The 21,532-nt window shown below is 40.7% G+C and overlaps 1 protein-coding gene across 1 annotated transcript; it reads right to left on the bottom strand.

The window, feature by feature from the left end:
- Positions 1-6,701: 6,701 nt before the first annotated feature.
- On the bottom strand, positions 6,702-19,856 carry crispld2 (cysteine-rich secretory protein LCCL domain containing 2). Its single transcript, XM_061275980.1, has 15 exons — positions 19,701-19,856; positions 16,950-17,283; positions 15,860-15,978; positions 14,791-14,923; positions 13,231-13,346; positions 12,753-12,853; positions 11,853-12,026; positions 11,705-11,765; positions 11,416-11,482; positions 11,171-11,304; positions 11,037-11,080; positions 10,867-10,939; positions 10,399-10,474; positions 9,596-9,726; positions 6,702-7,765 (listed from the first exon to the last, which is right to left on the bottom strand). Exons 2-15 carry the CDS (start codon positions 17,211-17,213, stop codon positions 7,714-7,716), a joined length of 1,545 nt encoding a protein of 514 aa, XP_061131964.1. The 5' UTR covers positions 17,214-17,283; positions 19,701-19,856; the 3' UTR covers positions 6,702-7,713.
- Positions 19,857-21,532: the final 1,676 nt, after the last annotated feature.

Below are 21,532 nucleotides of genomic sequence, written 5' to 3' on the forward strand. Positions count from 1 at the left end.
GATGTTGAAAAATTGAAAGGGAATAAAACAACACGAGAGATCTAAGTGCGTTGTTGATCCAACACGTGATGAAAACTCTTTTCGCCACGTGTTGGGAAAAGCACAAGTGCGTACGCTTCAAGGATATTCCCTCATTTGTCCCCTAAACGATCTGTTTAACCATGCAGATGTCGCCTGGATCCTGAGATGTTTACAGCAACAAATTATTTATTCGTCAAAATATGACCCACGCTCTTATTTTAAGAGGGTGACATTTTGGAACTGTGACCATAGTTGAATCCCTCAATCCTCATGCGTGTCTGTTCCTGGCATGGGTGACATGTGACACTCACTGTTATGATCGTGACTCAATTAAAGTAGCCTCATACTGTCAAATCAAGCTGAAGAATGTCTCAATTTTAGACACATTGCTGAGTCATGTGCAGTTTATTTACGATGTTCCCTAACTGTTTGCGATAAATAATGACCAAGACCTGGTATGAATAGCCAAAATCCACCAGTAACTAACACACCCATTAAAAAAAAAATAAAGTGTCGATAGATGCCATAAGACGATAGCAAAGCACTACTCGTGTATAAAAGAAACTCCTCGACTCACATCAACATAGTTCCAGTAAGCACCATATTGCCACAAGTTCATTTCAAAGCACTACTTTTGGCTGCATGACATTTCTCAACTCACTTTGACATGGATCTTTGGCATGTTAAATAGATTTTAAAAGAAATTGGAATGTGTTTTGGGCGGGACGGGAAAAAAACATGCTAATGCAGTAAATTTGGTATTTAGGATATAGTTGATGGATTTTGCACTCTAACCTTTATCAAGTGTGTGAGCAATTGTTTTTTTTTTTTCAGTTCAAAGTCAAAGTCAAAGTCGGCTTTATTGTCAATCTCTCCATATGTCACAACACACAAAGAGACCGAAATTACGTTTTCTCCATCCCACGGTGACGAGACATATTACACGATAGACATTCAAGTAAGCGACACAATATAAAAACAAGAAGGCAAAAATTCAAACAATAAATAGTAAGAGTGATGAATAAATAATAAATAAACAGATACTAAGATTCCTACTTAGAGATTTCTTTCGTAATTATCCACTAACAGAATTCCAATTTCAACACGTTTATTGAAACAGATGCTCTGCACCTAACCTCTTTCCACTTGGTGTCAGTCATACATCATTAGAATTTAAGGATTTTCAAATATCAGTTTTTTTGGTCCTCTTCCCACTTCTGTGAATGTTCATCCAACAGTCCGTCTCGAGGCTGGATTTATTGTCTGTTGTGAAACTCACAGGTATGGGCTGTCTGGTCAATAAATTTGCTTGTCTTCCTGCCTGTCATTGTGAAAAATTGTGAGATGCAAATAGGCATTGCATCTTGGGAGCATCGTGGTCCAAGGAATGGATTCTTTATGTAGCGATCCCCAAATACTTCATCTTGTTTGCACAGTCCAAAAACATGGTCTGGATGGACCCCTTCACTGTGACAGCAGTATCACGAAGCCGCCTGGTTCTCGTTGAGACTTGTTTCATTGGTTTCGCAGAAACCACCTGGCTGACACAGTTTCCATTAGTTCCCGTGAAGTTAATGTGCGTCAGCAGACCTATCAGGATTCACACTTGTGTCAGCGCTCTCATCTGCCCTTACTGCTCACGTTCCTTCCAAAAAGACAATGCCGCAAAAAGCGACTACGTTGGTTAACTCAGACGTCAAATCCAACCACCACTCCCAAAATATAATTTACGGTCATTTTTCTTGGAGGGACCAGAGCGAAAATGTTGTTCTGTCTTCTCCCCACAGACTGTCTGAACTTGATTTTAAATATAACTACACTTGCAAATCCAGTCACCCAGCCACTATCATAATTAGTGACTATGAATTGTAGAATGGGGGGGAAAAAAAGAACCTCCACTGGTTTGCGAGTTATACCACGATAACATAATGATTGACTCCCTTAACAAAAAACAGTGCATGTCAAATAAAGTCCAGATACAGCTAGAGAAACATTCTTTTTGGATGAACGCTGCTGATTCCAAATACAAAGACTTATGTAAACATGATATACATTCATCACTGATATCAAGCCGGACTTGTACCTTCGATGAACATACGGGTCACCCTTAGAAAGAGAAGCTGATCTTTCAACTCTTGAGAGAAACTTTTAGAAAGGCTTCCAACAATCCTAGAAAACCTGTCTCAGGCTTGACGCTTTTCACTCTTTTCTGTCTGGGAACCAAACATTTCCCAGAGCCCTTAAGGAACCACCGGGCAAGGCGGCCAGGAATTTTCAAAGACTATAAACTCAGCACGGACTGGTTTCAAGGGAGCGAGGCCCGAGTCTAACATTTGTCTTGGCAGCGGTTGTGAGTGCCAACGTGAATGCAGATAGCTCAGTGACATCAGTAACATGGGAAAAGTGACTTCGGGCTATTATCTGAGATACTAATTCCATTTGGCCCAGTTAGACCCTGTATTAATGACATAGAACTGGCAGGGAAGCTAATTTGCAATGCTCCAGCTGGGAATAGTTGGTTAAAGGATACTCCTGAACAGGAACATCACAAATGACCGGTTTCCAGGAGAAAACACAGCACTGACGTCAGCACACTTCCACATACGCATTTACATATTGTAGTGGATTGTGCAGCAAAGAATTGAAATGAAACAACATCAAGACATTTTAAATATAACTACTGGAGCAACTGCAATTCCTGAAAAACCAGACTTCATCGTCCTTCCTAAAATATTGATAGACTTGATGGATGTTCAAAATAAACTAAAATCTGACAAAAGTATCTGGTAAAAGCGATCACTGCCATATAAATCCAGATATAAATCTTGCAGCTTTCATTGCAGCCATAAAATGTGAACACACTCTTCTGCAAAATGACAAAAATAGAGTTGTCTAGTTCGTTGTCATTGGCATGAATGGTGAGTATTTTTATAATAATGAAAGGGCAGGGGTGTGCAGACTTTTTAAATTCAGTGTAATTGTCAAGCACTGCTTTCTTCACTTGAAAAGAAGGGATTGACTCGAACATCTGGTTACACTCAGTTTATTCATCAGGTGAAAAACCCTCAACACATGAGATAAGAAGTGATTTTTGTACCAATTTGCACTACATGCATTAAGTGAAAGATTATTCAACCAAAATAAATCATTCTCCGTTTTATCTCTTTAACTTCGTACACAACAAAATATTTCATAATCACAACATATTATTTAATTGATTTTGTTGTTGTTTGCAATCACTGTGAGTGGCAGCGCGGACGCGCAGTAGTGTTAATTAGATTGAGCGCTCACCAGTAGTCCGTGGCTTATTTTGTCTTTCCCTGCGCCTCTGATCTTAGCGTCGCTTTCCTTGGGGTGCAGACATTTTTGAATGAGGAATGAGGAAGTGTCTGTCAACGAGCAAACTGACACTTGTGCGCGCGTGACCTGGGAAGGGACGGTGGAGAAGGCGCTCGTACTCGATCTATGAGCGCTCGTTCTTGTGCGCGTTCACGTTCATACGCGTTTCGCTCCGAGGTGCGCACGTCCCCGCGACAGTAATGTGGACAAACAGTGCTCATCTCTCATTATCATTACTTTAGGCCCCAATCTCTTAAATATGAAGCGACTGAATAAAATACAGGAAAGATAAGAAAGAAAGTTTTGGGCCTTCAAAATGCTCTTTTATTGATAAAAATGCAATTTTAACTTAATCTACAACGTGCACCATATTATGTCCATCACAACAATGTCGTTGCTGGGAATGTTTGAAATACTGCCTGTTACATAACCTTGCTTCATCCTGAAGAGGTCGTCTTCGAGTGTGATGAATGCATCCCATCTGGGTTCTGTTCTCTATTGAGTGTCCCGTAATTAACGTCAACAGCATTAAGTCGGCCGTTGGCAGTTACAGGTACATTAGTATTTTTCTCAGAAAAAGGAGGGACGGTCAAAGACATGTGAGCTTGGTTTTCCACCTCACTTACGAGAAAATCCTGATAGATACACAGTGGTTGCTGGAGACAATTTTTACAAGCTTCTCCAAGATCTGACGCACATTGCACTCTGCAGGCTTAGATGTACTCGAGGCGGCAAGAGGCTTAGGTAACAAGGACAAAAACTCAAGTTCTAAAAGTCAAAAAGCCATATAACCTATATAAATAAAAAAAAGTACATTAAAATATATATTATAAACATCCAATTTGTCAGAAAAGCATCCTGTGCGGCCATAGAATGCACATGCCAGAAAAATCAAACGCTCACAGTTCAGACATTATGTTTAGAATTTGTGTTTGTGGACGCCAAAAAATATATAAAGATGTTTTTCTTGCGCTATGATTAATCAAGCATGGACAGAGAAGGACAAACAGTTTTTCTCCATTTCACCAATCGACTTGTGTTTAACCAAAGCGTCTTTTTTCCTTCGTTTATGGTTCACTGGCTGGGTACTAGAGCAAGTCCACTGAGGCTTGAACAATTCAAACTAACAATAACTCTAGCCATCGAGCATGTCCATGTTGGCTTTCCTTTCGACTTGTTTTATTGCTCAATTGAGACCAAAGTGGTGGTAAACTCTCCATTCATAGGCTAAGTGGACTCTCAAAAGGGGGAAATAATCAGCAAAGGAAGTTCAAAAGAAGCATCCGACTGTGACGAGCCAACGATAATGTGTCGGCTTCTCCGAGTGATGCTACAAAACAAAACTGGCTTGTGTGTATCTTCTTAGTTGTGTTGACAGAAACAAGCTCCCTCTATAATTAGAATATTTTGATCACAGTGGGTTTATGTAACTTCAAGAGCAGTCAGTCAATATCATTTATATACTGTTCTGAGTGCAGTAAAATTGAACCATTCCTGTTAAATGTCTTAAAAATCAGTAAACAAGTGGACAAGTGAGCTGAAACAAACATGGCCTTTGCTAGATGGCTCACCCCAAGGAAAAAATTCAACCTTTTCCTAATCAGCATTTAAATGTTGGTTTGTTCGTAAGTGCCAGATAAAAGGAGATTACTGGCCGAGCCATAAAATGCTGACAAATGGTGTGCACTCTTACGTTTGACTAATGTGCTGTGAATACTCAGTGTTCTCTTCCCAGAATGGGAATTTGTCAAAGTGGGAGGAGAGGAAAAACTGTGTGACTGTCAGCACCGATGACTGAGCTCTTGTCGTTTTAGACCACAAGATGAACCCCACCGCATTGTGACAGCGCTCCAGTGCGCGCTGGTTGACTGCACCACAGACTTCTGATCATCTTGTCGTAAAGGCCTTTGTTCTCACACTTGGGGTCGCTTGACTCTGTGCCAAAAGTGCCGGGGGACTGGGGCCAGGCAGAGGGATTTGCTGTGCTGTCTCTCATGCCAAGGACAAACAAAAGAAAACCAAAGTGGTTGAAATAGTGATGAGGAACGCATGAGAAATTTGGAGGCATTGCCGTAGCAGCATGGTGGTGTTGTGCTTTGAAAGAAAAACATCTGAAGCATTTTTGTGTGGCGTGAATGTCTTTCATGATTGGATGAAATCAGTTTTGGTTTAAACAAATAGACAGTCTGTGAAAGTTTAACGATTTGTTTTCATCTTACAAAACAATAATTTACGATTGAAATGGATTTGCTAAAATGAAGTCAATGAATGGTTGAGTTATACTACAAATTTGTTTACATCCACGCAGGCACACATAATGCCACATTTAAACAAGATGAGTCTATGCTAATATCTATAATCAATAATTTATTACACTTGTTTAGACTCGTAAATCAAAAGAAAAGAGTCTTTTTTTTTTTTTTTTTAAAGCTATTCATTATTACGATTTCGTTGACCTGAGTAAGAAGAAACAAAAACATGTTAGCAGAAAGCTAGTGGAAGATAGTCGTTGACAAAACCTTCGAAATTACTAGATAGTGCAATCCTGTGAGCATTATTATCTTTGTGAAAGCAGAACATGCCATACGGCTCTTTGATTGGAGTGTGAACATTGTGGCCAGTGTTTGTACTGTAGTTCCATTGATGATGTTTCTCCGCACAAACCTATTCCATCTGCCTTTAAATCATCCATTTATTATGAAATGGCTCCAGACAAATATCACTCCATTACAGCATCTGGACTTTATGAGTGTGGAATCTATTATATAATTTTGTCTGGTGCCCAGAGGTCTTGTCATTATGATTATTATGGGAACAATACCTCGAACCTAAAATGTAAGTATTTCCATTTTTCAATTTGTTAACAATTTTACTTTTGCACATGGCAAACAACTCCCGGTATGATGGAGTGCACTTCTGAACCTCTTCACACTATATGCCATATGTTTACATATGGCCAGATAAATACTATCATCTGATCATGATTGCCATCTCCAGTAGTGCCTTGATAAGAGAACATTCTAAAAAAATAAAATGGCTTGGTTTTATTTTTTAATTATGGTACAGTGGGACAAGCCGAGTCGCAACAACAATAACAGAGCTGTCGTGCTACATATTTTGGTGCCTCAAGGGGCGTGGCCTAGTGAGTGACATAAGGAGCATGGCTGGTTCGTCTTTATTTGAGCATCTGAGCGTAAGACTAACCCTAACCCTACGTACTAGAGCTGCTGGAGGACTCGGGCAAATGTGCTATTAGGCGAACAATGGGTTTTTTTTCCCTCAAAATCAATCATCGTGAAGTTATTCAACTATGTCGTCAAAATGAAAAACACTCGTTGCAATTTAAAATTTTTAAATTTTATTTTCAAATTGTGCAAAAAATATAAAACTCATTTACAGTATACATGCCTGTATAAAAACAAGTCAACCAAAATAATTGAAAGGCAGTCACACTTTCTTTTCTCAACCTGCTGCCAAAATGTTACAATTATTTACAATTTCCATAACTTTACAAAATCCATCATATAATTTCCATTACAATTGCGGTATGTTGAAGACCGGACTGCCGAGCATAGCGATAGGATTGAGGTAGAATAAAAATATGCTGGAAATTTTCTTAGTGGCCATACATTAATATGATATGAACAAGATTTACTGGTCATGAGGACTGATTGGCCTGGTTCGTGTTTGTAATTTATTCCATTTTGGACACTTTTCTCACATAAAATGCATTGAAATGTAGGATATTACAAAAGTGCATAAACAATCATTTTGAACATGAAACTTTCCACACTTCCAATTATGGCTCCCATGTCAACATATAAAATGCATCTATAACTGTAAAAGTGACACATTCATCTGTCTTGGGTCGGGTAGAGGAGGCAAACATTATTTTCATTGGAAATAAAAGCAGAAGTAAATGCAGAAATGGGGAAATGTGGCAAAAAGAGACGATAACATATAAAAAAGAGAAAAATGTTATTACATGGTACTCCTTCAATATATATATTTATTATGTACACGCTGATTAAATAGTGTGGTCAGTATACATTCCTGCGTATGAAAACAATATTAATAACACTTATGTAAACATAACAACTTTCATCGACCCAGCACCAGCTGTTCAATGCATTATAATTTACAACATTCACACGTGAAGCCTTGCTAAAGGTTTTCTCTATGTGGGAAAACGTGATTTTCTTGCTTTACCTTAAGGGGGAAAGAGTTCAGACTATGCGGAGAGACGCCGCTTCCGCCGAAGGCACGTGAATGTTCGTGGTGGTGTCGAACCTGCAAGCACTCCCTGCTCCACAAGAGCAGGTCAGATGACTTTAGGATGTGATGATAGAAGCCTCACTCCCTCACGGTGAAGACGCGGAAGGAGCCTCCCTCTGTGTTGCTCTTGCTGCAAGAAAGACCAGATTATTTTATTGAACAAATTTAATCTTGCATTTGATTTCACGGAACGTGTATATGTGATCTCACAAATGTCATAATTAGACAATGGTGGCCAATGGTTGGCTGGCAACCCCCACTTGAAGATTTTGATCAATGTGAATCCGCGGTGCAGACAACATTGGTTACCAGCAGAATCAGAAATGGAATCTTTTTTGAATGCTGATTTGAAAATGGCTTTACTTCTTTTCTCGCTGTATTTGTTTTTCAAGATAGACCTATAAAGCTTGCACAATGCAGATTTTACCGCTTTTTGTAATTTGTAACTGACATTTCAGAAAAAGATCCCCATGTTGCCAATATTCAAAAATATTACTAAGTACATTACTACAACAAATAAGTCTTTTAGTTAATACATGAATATTTTCTACAAGAAGAAAGAATTTAATTTATTCTGCTTAACTTTTACGTTATAATAATATGGCAACTAGTGGCAAGTTGGATGCCATATTGAGATGGTTTCATGCAAAGGGTTTATTTGCAATTGAAGTGAAAACAAACATGCGTGTTAGGTATAATGTGACATTGCTGGCACAGACCCGCTAACATGTGTTAACTTTATCACTAGCTCATGAGTGAGACCTTGAAGCCGCACATTTATTGATGATCACGATAGGCCCACTCAGCTGCTACCATATCACACATTATTATTCTGATAGTAAAAGCACTGATTAGGTGGCGGTCAGCAATTCCAGCCTCAAGTAATCAGATCCACGGTGATTACTTGTCTTTATAATAGCCACCGCGTTGTTGGCCAAGAGTACGGACCTCCACTCCAGTCTTTTATTGACCCGAGACCGTCCAGCCCAATTGCACAAGCTTTTTCTTTTTTCTTACCCTTTCATTGTATTCAGAACGGTCCGATTATTTGGAGCGCTCAGCACTTTGCACACTAAATTGAAATGCCAAGCTATAAAGTAAGCAAAGATCCCATGTGTGGCCCATCCACATAGCCAACCACACCATTACTCTTACAACAGCGCTAGCCACAAAGGCCTCCCTCACCTACTTTTGCACCGTCTGAGCCGGCCGCAGCGATGTGAGAAACATGGCATGCTTGCAAGCAAGCTGCTGTGCGCTTGAAAGACACATAAATCCTGCCATGGTGTGATGAATAAATGGACCTTTCTTTCACCCAGATCTCAACTTTGAGCTGTATCCAAGATGTTTTGGCTGGACATTAGCATGGTGCCGAAGAAGATAAATATTATGTTTGATTTGATTTTAAAATGGACTTTGATTTGATTTTGCGACTCATCCAGCATGCGGGATGACTCTGACCGCAGTCGGACCTCGACATGCAGTGTAAGGTCTTTCGACTGAACAGGGTTTCTCTTAGCCTGTTTCCAAACATGCACCGCAATTCATTCAGCAGAATTTGTGTTTGTTTTCAAGAAAGTAAAATTGTTTTTTTAACTAACCAACAAAAGTCAGATTTGTGAATCGACTCAACTAGGGTTGCAACTATGGAATATTTTTTAAAATGCATTATTCTACTCACTGGGTAAAATTAGCATTAAACAATGTGTGTGAGGTGTAATATCGCGTGGGAGGTAGCGAATGAGAGTTGGCTGTTGTGAGCTCTAGTTAGCCAACTTGATAACCACCAGTCTGCTCGTGTATGAATGTGCTTGTTATGGGTTTGTCATCGTTTGTTCAATCAAGCGATTGAGTAATTTATTTCTAGTGTGTGAGTATGGTGTAGCAGTTGTTTAATGGGATCTTTTCTGGCCCAGAAATCTATTCGCAGCAATGACAAGATAACAAATGAAAAGATTACCTTTCGGACTGGATGCCATTTTTCAGCGCACCAACATAACTCTTTCTCTTGTCCAGAGGTAGGACGTCCACAAAGCCCCCGTCTGGTGGGATCACCCCTGCATGGATGGCAGCTTTACAAATGCTGGAGGTCTGTCCAGAGAAAGAAGGTACAGTTTAGCACCTTGTCCACAGGTTTAGATTTCTTTCAGGAGACGTCCCAGGGCACGTTTGCTACGCAATGCTTGCGTCTATGACTGTTGACTTGTAACGGGACTGACAGTCCAGGTGTCTCTGGGGAGCTGTGATGTGCAGCCAACTGGACGTCATCGGAGGCAAAGTCCATACAAGGTGAATGCCTAGTAAGCTACACGTAGACGTTACGTGCACCGGTGCCAGTGCTAACTCAACACACTGACTCTTGAAGGGAACGTGAATTCTTGCACATCACTGTTTAGTCTGCTTTACAGTGAAGCAATCTACTTTCTACATGGCTTAGAAGAGCTCGCAGTACAGAACAGAACACTCATCCTGATAACATTTTCTTCCAGTCTATTCCTGCCTTAATTTTCAGGTGACATTTGGCTATGATGCATTTTTCTCTTGATTCTGAAGTTCAAAAACCATACATTGGACCTCTTCTACAATGTTTTGTAAAAGAACCAGTAGGAGTTCCTCAAGGTCTGTACCCAATTATTTGACTCCCAGGTAACCGTTTGTATTGTATTGTATTGTGACAAATAGTCCTTGTCATGTAAGTGAAGTGAGGTTGTTATATTCATGAATACACAATTCAGTCGTGTTTCCCAAAAGCTCATCACTTACGTCAGTGTAGATGTTGTTGCCAATAACTGGTGACCAATAAGAAGGTTGACTCTTGCAGTCAGAAGGACAGAAGACTCTGAGGAAGAAATCAGTAAATACTGTCAATATGTAGCAACATCAAGAGTAGTGTTAAAGTGCTAATTTAACTCGTTTGATGGGAATTACATGCATACGTATATATAGGGATGACTATGACCATTCCAGAGCTGAAGGACATTTCCGGTCCCCAGTTTCACTTGTGGTTCAAATTGCAGTCATGCTGAGATCAAATGTAACTGTCTCTGTAGTGAAAGTGATTCCTAAATATTATTTAAATGCCAAATAGTTCTTAAGAACCCTTTAAAATGGCTCCCCCCCACCCAGAATAATATAATAAGCTAAAAGTAAACAATAAATGGTCTTTTTTAATGTCCACCAGTTCCAGAATTGGCAATGCTAAGTTATAAGCTTAGCAATATGTCAACATACCTTGGACAATGCGAGAGGGGCTTTTTGAATGGGCAGATTTCGGCAACTGTAGTGTAGCAGTCGATATTGGTTTCTGTTACAGATGAATGAGAAAATGCAAAATATATGTTATATACATTGTCTGACTTGGTTATACAGGTTATATGACGTCAGTGCGGTACTTCTCTTACCTTGTACTTTGGCCATCATAAAGGCATTTCCTGGCTTGTATTTACTGTAAAGCACATTTAAAGGTGTGATTGGACATGAGTAAATCACTATTTATTGCTGTATAAATTATATCTATGGAAACATTGAGGCTTACCTGAAAGACTCAATAGAATTTTTCGTGGCTTTGACAAAGAAGGGAACCTTGGCTTCCATTCTCGTGATGTCTACAAGTCCTCCGTTGTTGTCAATTGCTCCAAAGTGAATGGCCGCGCGGCAAATACTCGATTGCTACTCGAACAAAGGAAGGAAGAAAAAAAAAAACAAGAATGAAAAACGCTTTCTTCAGTCAATATTTATGAGTTTAGAATTGTTGTATTATTCTCTGGAAGCCATACTTACCACATCGTAGTAGAGCGTTCCCCAAACTTTTCCTTTTCTATTCATGCAATTAGCGGGACACTTATATCTAGAAAGTTAGAAGAGGATGCAAAATAATTAGGACTATATAGTCTAAGCAAATATAAAACCAAGATGTCTTTGCCAAGATTATAATTTAGTTTCTTTTATTTTTTGATTGACACCACAGAATGTCTAAATTTAACTTGTCTTCAGATAATTGTCTACAAAACACCACTATTTTTCTTGCAAGTCTCTAACAAATCCAATAATTGAATATGAATAACTTTACCTGTTGCAGGTTACTCCTCTGCACTTGTCTCGCAGTCTGGTCTCACACTTGATGCTCTGAGCTGCAAAAAAAACAACAACCAAAAAACACACAAGGTGAGCAATGAGGTAAAACAATGTCGAGGTCATGCAAGTGTTCTACTACTTACCCAAGTTGGTGTTACTAGGACTCCTTGAAGATGGGTTGCTGGGTGTGGACGGCCTGGACACAGGTTTCCTTGGAGCGGAGAGTTTGGGTTTGGGTTTAGCGGTTGTGCGAGGTACGACAGGCACCTGAGGCTTTTCCACTTCGTTCATATCCTCAGTCTCTGTGCGCTGGGAGTCTAAAAATTGTTTAAAAAGTTAAAAGTCTAGCATTGGGTACAAAGTCAAGACAGGTTGTCGGGATGGGGCGTAGACTTATAGTGGAAAGTCGGACCTGTTAATCAATTTATTATTTTTTAAATATAATCAAGTACATTTTTTTTTACTTTTCATGTACAGTCCACTTATAAAGTACAGTTCGGTTGTATATAACGTTTAAGTACAAAATATTGTAGATAACTTATTTTTAAACATGTACTTAGGTACAATTTAATTACCTTTAATGTGCAACGCATTTTAATTGATTATTGTTTAACTTTATCTTCACATGTATTTCAGCAGAGTGTTTGATTAAACTGTGCAGTGGCTTAAAATATTCTCAAATGCAGCAGAAAGTATAATAGGTGTCATTGTCACACTCAAATTGGGTATTTGAAATTATCAATGGAAATTGTTCACTTGAGGGCAGTATAATGCAGACGTTAATAAAGAAGAGTTTCATGCAATAATATTATTGTTTGTCTTTCTTAGAGGATAAAGAATATGTGCCTATGAGTTAGCTTGGCTAAAAAAGTTGCTGCACTTTCTGCTTTCAAATATTTGTTTCATACATTAAAGGAGAAGGTTGGGTCCTGTCTATCTCAAGGCATCACTAGAGCAAAGTATTTTTGAGGCGGTACTTTGCGTAGAAATCTGTCTTGGTGTTAACACTATATTTAATTGGAATGTAACAACACTATGCTCACCTTTGTAGCACAAATTATTTCTGCATCCTCCTCCGTAACTGGGAGGGCACTGGGAACAAGGGTGACCATTTTTGTAGGGCGCTTCGCCGATCCAGTTGCCCCTGCAGGAACACATGGCACACGTGTTGACTGAGGGTTGGAACTTGTCAGCATCACTTTGCTCGCTGCTCTTGTAATGACTTTAACACGATTCGCCTGCGGTCAACACTCCTAAGAGGATAATAAAAGCCTGCCTCGTTGTCTCTAAATGGAATGGAAACAAGCTCTTATTTTTCTTTCCCAATACTTCATTATCAGGCTTCTATTTTCTGACTTCTGGAGGAATTTGAGTGGCCCCAAAATGTCATTCAGCGACGAAATGAGCGGTCAAGCCGACAGCTGTGAGGACGTTAGGAAAGTTCAGTTTGCTGCCAGGGCTTTTAGGAAGAAAAATGTAAGCAAAGAGCAAAAGTGTCATTTCTGGAATCTTTAGTCTTACTTTGGGGAGTAGTTGCAGACGAGGTAGACGGCATTCTCCCATGTCTCCCCCCACACGTTCATCCTGGGACACACATGCACAGCGCAGCCAACTCTGCTTGTGGTGGACCAAACCACCTGTGAAAGGGGGAATGAAAGAAAGGCTAATGTAAGATGGATGTTCTGAATGAATGAAAAGAAACATCTAGTAGGGTAACCTATAAAACTGGCGGCTCATTTTTCCTAACGTCCTCTCTCTCTCTGTCGCTCTCTCATCTTTCGGGTCAATGGATCATTCCAGAGGAAGCGAGCAGACATGCGGTCACGATTAACAAGGCCGGTGGGACGCGGCGGACTAGCCAGCCTGTTTTTATGCCCCCGTCAGACGCCCGTCTCGTGTGAACACACTTTGCCCTTTGGGATATTACCTCGATCCCTCTCGTCAAGCAAATGGAAAAGTAGTCATGCTCTAATATCTTACTCGGAAGCGTCCAAGGTAAAATAAAACACCTTAATGAAACGGAAAACTGCTGCAGTCGTGCTAAAGATGAATGATGTGCCATTTGAAGGGGAATACAACACTGTAGGTTCCAAAACCCCTCCTAACGTTTCCTCCTTTGCCTATAAATGTGTGTATGTGCTCTCCCTCCTTTGGAATGTTCATCTATTTTCCTGGTAGAGACATTTCAAGGCCACTGGAAGCAGTGAGTCAGCAAGCAGAACTCATGTGTGATGTGTGCTGAGGAGTCTCCATCTTTGGCGAGGATTGCTCAGTGGGGCAAATACAATACTCTTCCATCTTCTCTCCTTGACATGTGTGCGCTCAGGGCCAACAATGAGGCGCTCTAAATCAACCACACCAGCTGATTACCCAAAGGAAAGATGGGGGTTTACAGAGAGCTAGCTAACTAACTGCAAATTGCAATTGAGCTGCGTGACCAGTGATGAGAACAAAGGTGCTCGAGTTCTTAAACATTGGGGGTTACTATTTAACTGCCTCAGTAGGAATCATTTCATTTTTAAGGGTATATTGTGTAAATTTCAAAAGCAGGAAACTTGTGGGCAAGGTTTGGATGCTCGCTTCGAGCAGTAACCCCCACCCAACACCCACCCCGCCCCCTCCCCATTCCTGCAGCATCTTTAGAGGAATCCAAGTCAAACGTGGAGGGATGAGTGTGAATGACTACCAGATGGCCCTGGTCAAGTTTCAGGCTGAGGGGCAGAAGGAGGAGTCCGGATGTTTCTGTAAACACATCTCTGCAGCTTCAAAGTAAACTTAGAAGGGAAGTTTTATTAAATGCTGCTACTCTCAGCGGCCCTAAAAAATAAGTGACGGTACCTTCAAAATCCCCTTTAATAACCCAAAGATAATAGCGGGCTACTCAGTTTCGATTCACACCATCTTGGACCTAGTTAGTGGCTCAGTAGTTTGTAATATGTGTTTTGTATACATGAAGAAACAGATTAACGGCATTTTTATTCATTTCAATGGGCAACAATGATTTGAGATTATGAACGCCCTTCTGTATGATGCAGGAGGATGCTTCCTTATGCTTCTGTTGTGCGTTTGCTCTCCCCTCACCTGGGTGTAGTGGGTGCACATGGGTCCGGAGCAGCGCTCAGGACACCAGGGGTTGCACTCCTGAGGGTAGGGATAAGTGTAGTCTTTCACCTCGTCGTACCAGGCCTGAACGTGGAAGGCGGGTGAGCGGTATCTGGACAAACAAAACAGTTGGTTTAGTCCAACAGCTTTGGGAACCATGTGAGCCTCTCTGCACCTCTTCCCCTCCATTACATGGGAAATTAAAAAAACAACAGAGAGTCGAAGCAAACTAAACACGGTCCCACCGCCTGACAAATCAGTATTGTAAACATGCCTTTTTAGGGTATTGAAGAGTGCACAGCATGATGGGGAGAGAGCAAAGGGAGCGGAAAAAAGGGAATCCTCAGTGGGTGTGCTGGCACGGGAAGAAAAGCAGGGAAAGGGGGAGGTATGACGGTTCGGTGAGAATGAGAGCAGATTCCTGGAAGGGCACCTGCTGTGATAGCAATACTCGGTCATACACAAAGGTCTACTGTGGACACACACACACATGAGCACGCACTCATACAACAGTCAACCCCTAAATATACTATATGGACAAAACTAACTATTACAGATGGAGGTGTTGCCCAATACATTAGTCCACATAGTGTATGGTACAATTGTTTCCACCCAACACATCTTAAAAAAAATCCCCCTGAAAGAATAAATGAAGCAGCAGGGGTATGTATCATAGAAGAAAACAGATTAGCACAGCTTGGCAGATTTTTGACCCCGTTTATGATGCCCTTTAGCCAAGGGGGTGCATGAATGACAAAACGGGATGTCGGCGGCCAGCCGCGGACACAGGAAAAAAAGACTACCGGTACTTGCAATTGGCACGATTTTCACTAGCTCTCAGCCAGACGGGCCTGTCAACAACACTTAAGTGATTGCCAGCAACTGTCAATGTGAAATGAGTTACCGGCAGATGTTATTTGCTTAACTGTTTTTGTGTCCCGCTTGGAATCCACGCTGTATTCATTTGTACTTGTAAATACAACTCATTTAGGAGACAGCTTCATCAGGGATAATAAAAAGTGGCCAAAAGAAAACATGTCGGTCTCACCTGCCCCAGTGAACAGCCAGGTTCTGCCCAATGGACATGAGAAGGTCCTGTGGCCCATGATCCCACTGGCAATTCTCAGCCCAGTGAGTGGCAGACCTCTCCAGTTCGTCGTCCCACACCTGCCGACATTCACAAGAAAAAAAAGCATTAAAAAAAAATCGACAAAAATATGAATAGAGTAGCGGACAGAAGAGTCTTTGCATACTAGGACATAGACCTTAAAGATATCAAAAAGTTGTTCAAACGACTTCTCATAGCGGAGGACCCTGAGAGCAGCCCCTCAGTAAATTTCCAGTCTTTTGGTTCTCTCACACACGCACACACACACTTTTCCAAGTACACTGCTTAACCTTCAAGGAGTCCCAACATCAATAATTCCTCTACTTTGCCCACTCCAGTGCCATGTCGGCCCCTAATAAGCTCCCCCCTCCCTCACTTGTCTTCTCCAGCATGAAGCAGGTAGACAGCACAAAGTCAGCATTATTATCCAGCTTGTTAAAAAGAAACACACAACGCAGCAGGCTGTTAATGGTGTGCCGCCATGACTGCATGTTTCCAGCGGAGAGAATAGACTTTTTTTTAAAACTGTAACAGCACTTTGTAATAATATTTTGACCCATTAGGCACACTCCAGTTTTCCATGCTGTGGTTAACTAAGTGACAGTTTATTTCATCGTCTGAATGAAATTATAACCTATAATTTTTTTCAAAATTAATTCATAGCTTGTTTGACTTCAATAAATAGACGATGAATCTTTAATCAACATTTAAGCAAAAAGGTAGAGTTTATTTTTTATTTGCTACACTGCACATGCTATTTGATCTCGAACCTGTGTCAAGGCACCCTCTGACGTACGCTAATTTTCGGCTTTACTCTTTGAGATTCCCCATGACCCTTTAAAAGCAACACGTGCATGCTTCCATGACCCTTGTGCAAACGTGGCTCTCTCTTTCAAGCTCCTCCATTAACACCCTCCCCACAGTTCCATTAAAATACACATCACCGTAGGACAATTTTGAAAAACATATCTATCTGTGGGAACCTATGTGCTTGTCCAAAAGGCTTCATGTGCCAACAAGTATGACTCACCATGTACTCCATGTCGGCCGCACTGGGGTACACCGAGCCCCTCAGCTTGTTGTGCAGCTGGAGGATCTCCTCTCGGTCTGACCAACGGATGGCACGTCTGCTCCTGCTGCCTCTTCCATCTTGGCCGGTGCTGTTGTGACCCACTTCTTGGTCCTCATAACGACTCAACAGCCGCCTAAGCTCCTGCGAGTCGGGCAGGAAAAGAGACGCCGAGTTTCCGAGCAAGGAGAGCAGCAGGAGGGTGAGGAGAGGGATGAAGGCCATTGTTGACACTATGACGACTGAACACACTGGTGTGTTTTTTATATGTGAGGGGAGCTGGTTCTGACACAACCTGCCGAGAGGGAACATTTTATCATCAGTTTCTCCCTGTTGTGGGAGTACAGATTACAACAGTGAACTGAGTACACATTTCTTCTTCTTTTACTGCATCACAGTATGCCAAATTACTGCTAAGCTATGAATGCGCCAATGACTCATAAACATCATGTCATCGCCATCATGAGCTTCATAAATAAATGTCTTTTTAAAGACAAATGACATCCGTTTTTTTAACTGGAATCTAGATTACTATGCCACTGGTTTCCACAAACCATGCTCAAAGAATGAACATCTGATGTGTCATTAAGTTCCAAGTCCAAATGAATCACTTTCCAAGGGAAATGCAGAAAAAAATAGAAGCTAAAAAAGTCCTCTACCTTGATTCTAACTTATAATGGGCGACGTTGCAATACTTTATTTGAACACCAACAGTGGTGCAACACATGGAGAATAGAATAATAATCACATATTCTTTATCTTCTGCAAAGAATGACTAATATTACTGCAGCTTAGTGAGAAGTAGGGTCACCTTCATGTATATCCATATTTTTGTATCACACTGCCCCCAGGTGGCCAAGTCGGACACACCAGAACACGATGCACAATGTACACAATGTCCAATGGAAGCAACTGTTTCCAACAAACTGTTTAATTCTTGATATTCAATTTAATTACATCATCACTGTGTTTTCCTATATTGCATGAAATAGTGATATTTTCCTTTTTGAGAATCACATTATAAACATTTTTGTTGTTTTTTGGAGAGAGCTGGAACAGATTAATGGCATTTCCATTCATTTCCATAGGGAGCGATGATTTGATACCTGAGTTTTGAGTTACTAATAGTGTCGCAAAACAAATTCAACTCATATCTCAAAGAACCACTGTCTCAAATGAACCACTATAACAGTTTTACTAATCACCTAACTGAATGCTAAACGGTCGTATGCAATTTATAATGAAATATCCTAAAAGCACCAGCGGCACAAGTACAAACTGTAATGATCGAAGAACACACTATTATGTACAATTGTACAATCCAATGAGATCCTATCAAACAAGCACATAAAAAAATAATTTCTTAAAGATAAAAACTAATGATAATTAATCTTAGATTTGAAAAGTGAAAAGTCCACACTGACTACAATTTGAACACCTGTCACTCAATGAAAGCTAAATATTCTAATCATGGATAGGCTTGTTCTTTCTTTACTTTTTAGTAAAGTTGAGTATTGGTTCTAATTTTGTCGCTAATGTTGCGGCCAAAAATGATTTAATGTCTAACAAGAGGGAGGACTTGTTCAAATAAAGCGAGAAAGGTGCAACGGGTCCGTGTGAACCGAGAGGAAAATAAACACGCACTGCTTCGCTCCTTATCCTTGAATCCCTTCACCTCTTTCTCCCTGGCTGCAAAGAGGCGGCTTGAGGTCTGGCACCGGCTCTGTGTCAACACGCCGTGCCAGGGGCAGCCGAGCCAGGCAACAGGCATCGACGGCCACACCCTGCCGCTGCTGCTCACACTCAACCGAGAGCGGCTACACTGTCCGGGCTCTTCTCATGGCTTTCCTGAATTTTAGACCCCCGTGTGACAGATGGGGCAAAAATACATGGACGCTTCAGGTATTCCGGCCCCTTGAGAACTCTGCGGAGAGGGGTGAGGCTGACCTTTACTTCACCTCAGCCCGACACTTGCATGTCAACTCTACTTCTGTCACTGATTGACAATAGGATGGATTGCATGCATGCAGTAAGACATAAAGTAAGGACAATCAATTTCAATTGGTGTCCAAAATGTGGCCTTGGAGCAATTTTGTGGCCCACTGCCCATCTTTTAAATGTCCTGACTCATGTGTTTTAGACCATTTTTTGTCTTGTCATAAGCAAAAAGGTGGAAGAAGTGTGGACATCTATGCACACTGTTTATATTATTTTCCATATTTATACCTCATTTTTTATTATACATCAGTGTCAATAGATTTCATTTTCCTCACTGGATGAATATACGTATCAATCTCCACTATCTGTCTACATCCTTCCATCTATCTTTTTCAGACAAGGAACCATATTTGGTGACTGAGTGAAACACTGTTTGCATAAAATACATTTGATAGCCTTGACATGTGATTAGATCAAGATATAAATTCTGTCAGGGTGAGAATTGAATGGATAATTACATGTTTTATCATTCAACAGTTTTCTTATCTAGTTCCGTCATGGCAATCACAATGGCACTGGCGCTTAGTCTGTTTACTTGTCAATCAAAGTGCCTAAGAATGATATACAGAAAAATTAATGACAGATGTGGAAGTCGTAGAATCAAGTTTCGTCTCGGTTTAAAATATTCAATAAAGGAATAGTCAGACAAAACTGATATGAAGGGGGGGAGACTCAAAGCAGATTTAGGCAACAAGAAAAAAAACGTTATCTCACCTCTGCTTGTCTTCTATCACAATTCACTTGCTTGAGGGTTGTCTTGTATTCCCGTGAGGATCTGCCGAGAGTTGCCTGCTCGCGGGATGTGCATCTACGGTCAAAGCGGCTTCGGGAGCCTTATATAGGGAAAGGACCACTCAGGATCAGAGGAGGGGAATGGAAGGGAGAAGGGGGGGAGTGGGTGATCCTCCCCCACACCAGCCTCCCTGAAATGTTCCTGGCTCAGCATGCAAACGAGCAGCAGCAGCAGCAGCCTCACGCCAGAAGGGAAAACTACAAATAATGTTGATCATCATACTGACAAATGAGTCGCGCAGCTGGATCAGCAGCCCTGAGTGGAGTTTGGCTGACTCGGTGTTGCTCACACGTGTGCAACCACACCAAGATGCTTTACTCTTCAAATCCAGACGAACAACTTTATGAAAGTGTCGTCTATGACTTTAGAATATAAACAGAAGAGACACAGTTGACGGCATCGGTGTGTAGTATCGGATACTTTTTTTTTAGATAAGCAGTCACTGGTACAAATATTGGTAGTTGACCAATTGACCAAAGTGACAGGGAATGGAAAGGTGAAGTTGGTGTCCGTCATTTGCAGCTATTTGAACAGCCACCACTCTTCATAGGAACATTTTGTTCAAGATGTTGGAGTGCGTCTGTGGGGATTTCTTTTGTTCACTCAGTCACACCAAACTCCTCCAAGCAGGCGGGTTAAGGCCTTGGAAGAAAAATGTCCATTCCTCAAATTCTTCCATGGCATGGAACCATGCAAATTGGCTTACTAAGATAAAAAAAAAAAGAGGATTCAGAAGGAGATAAAAGACCTTGCCTGATAGATTTTTTATTGATTATGGGGGTGAAGTGTGTATGTGTGTGCGTCCCAATTGGTTTACTCTAAAAAAACAGAAGCCATCCAGTTAAGCAGTGTGGCAAGTGGCTTGTTGGCACATGATTGACGCAAATGCACAAAAATATTTTGCAACTCGAGGGAGTTTTCACATTTATTGCAGTTAAATTGTAATTAAGATGTTGCTTTCACAAAAAAACGGTAGTGGGTACAGATTAGGTTAAAAAAATTTATAATAATACTTGTCCTTGTTGGGGCAACATTAAAATACAGAAGCATACTAGGCCCAAGTGTTCCAAAAAAAAAAAAAAAAACAGGTCAACGTTATATTCCTTAAAAATATATTTTTGTAAACCATTGTCACATAATCAACTGTTTGAACATTAATACTGTGCTAAAATCATTGGTAACGCTGGAGGGAGCCCCCATAAGATTATTTGAAAATCACTATACTAGATCTCAACTGCAGTCGAATATAACTCTCTTAAGTTACTTTTTGTCTTTACATTCATGGATGTTGAAACAAAGTAAGAGTAGAAATTTTAAAGTTTTTAAAGTCATCAGAAAAATAAAGAAAAATACCCCCCAAGATATCTATTTAACTCCACTGAAGTATTTGTTCTTTGTACTTCCTCTCACTGGATGAGGAGCGTCCTGTATTTTGTACAGTATACACTCCAATACATAATTCATACGGTTTCAGTGGAAACTCTTCTGATGTTATATAACCATAAGCAGGTGGGCTTACCGTTTTTCTTTGTGGCGTTCATGTCGGAACCACCATCACACAAACGCGTGCACACGCATACTGTACTCCATAAGTATTAAAGCGAGCGTTTATTTAGATAGAAGCCGGAGGTGGTTTGCAGAACCTCTAAACGTGACGCACACACGCGAGCTTCAGTAGGGAGCAAATCAGCCGAGAGAGTAAATGAAGAAGGCGTAAGGAACATGAGGCTGATTAGCAAAACAAACCACAGAA

Source organism: Syngnathus typhle, linkage group LG4 (genome assembly GCF_033458585.1).
Source record: "Syngnathus typhle isolate RoL2023-S1 ecotype Sweden linkage group LG4, RoL_Styp_1.0, whole genome shotgun sequence".
Classification (NCBI taxonomy): domain Eukaryota; kingdom Metazoa; phylum Chordata; class Actinopteri; order Syngnathiformes; family Syngnathidae; genus Syngnathus; species Syngnathus typhle.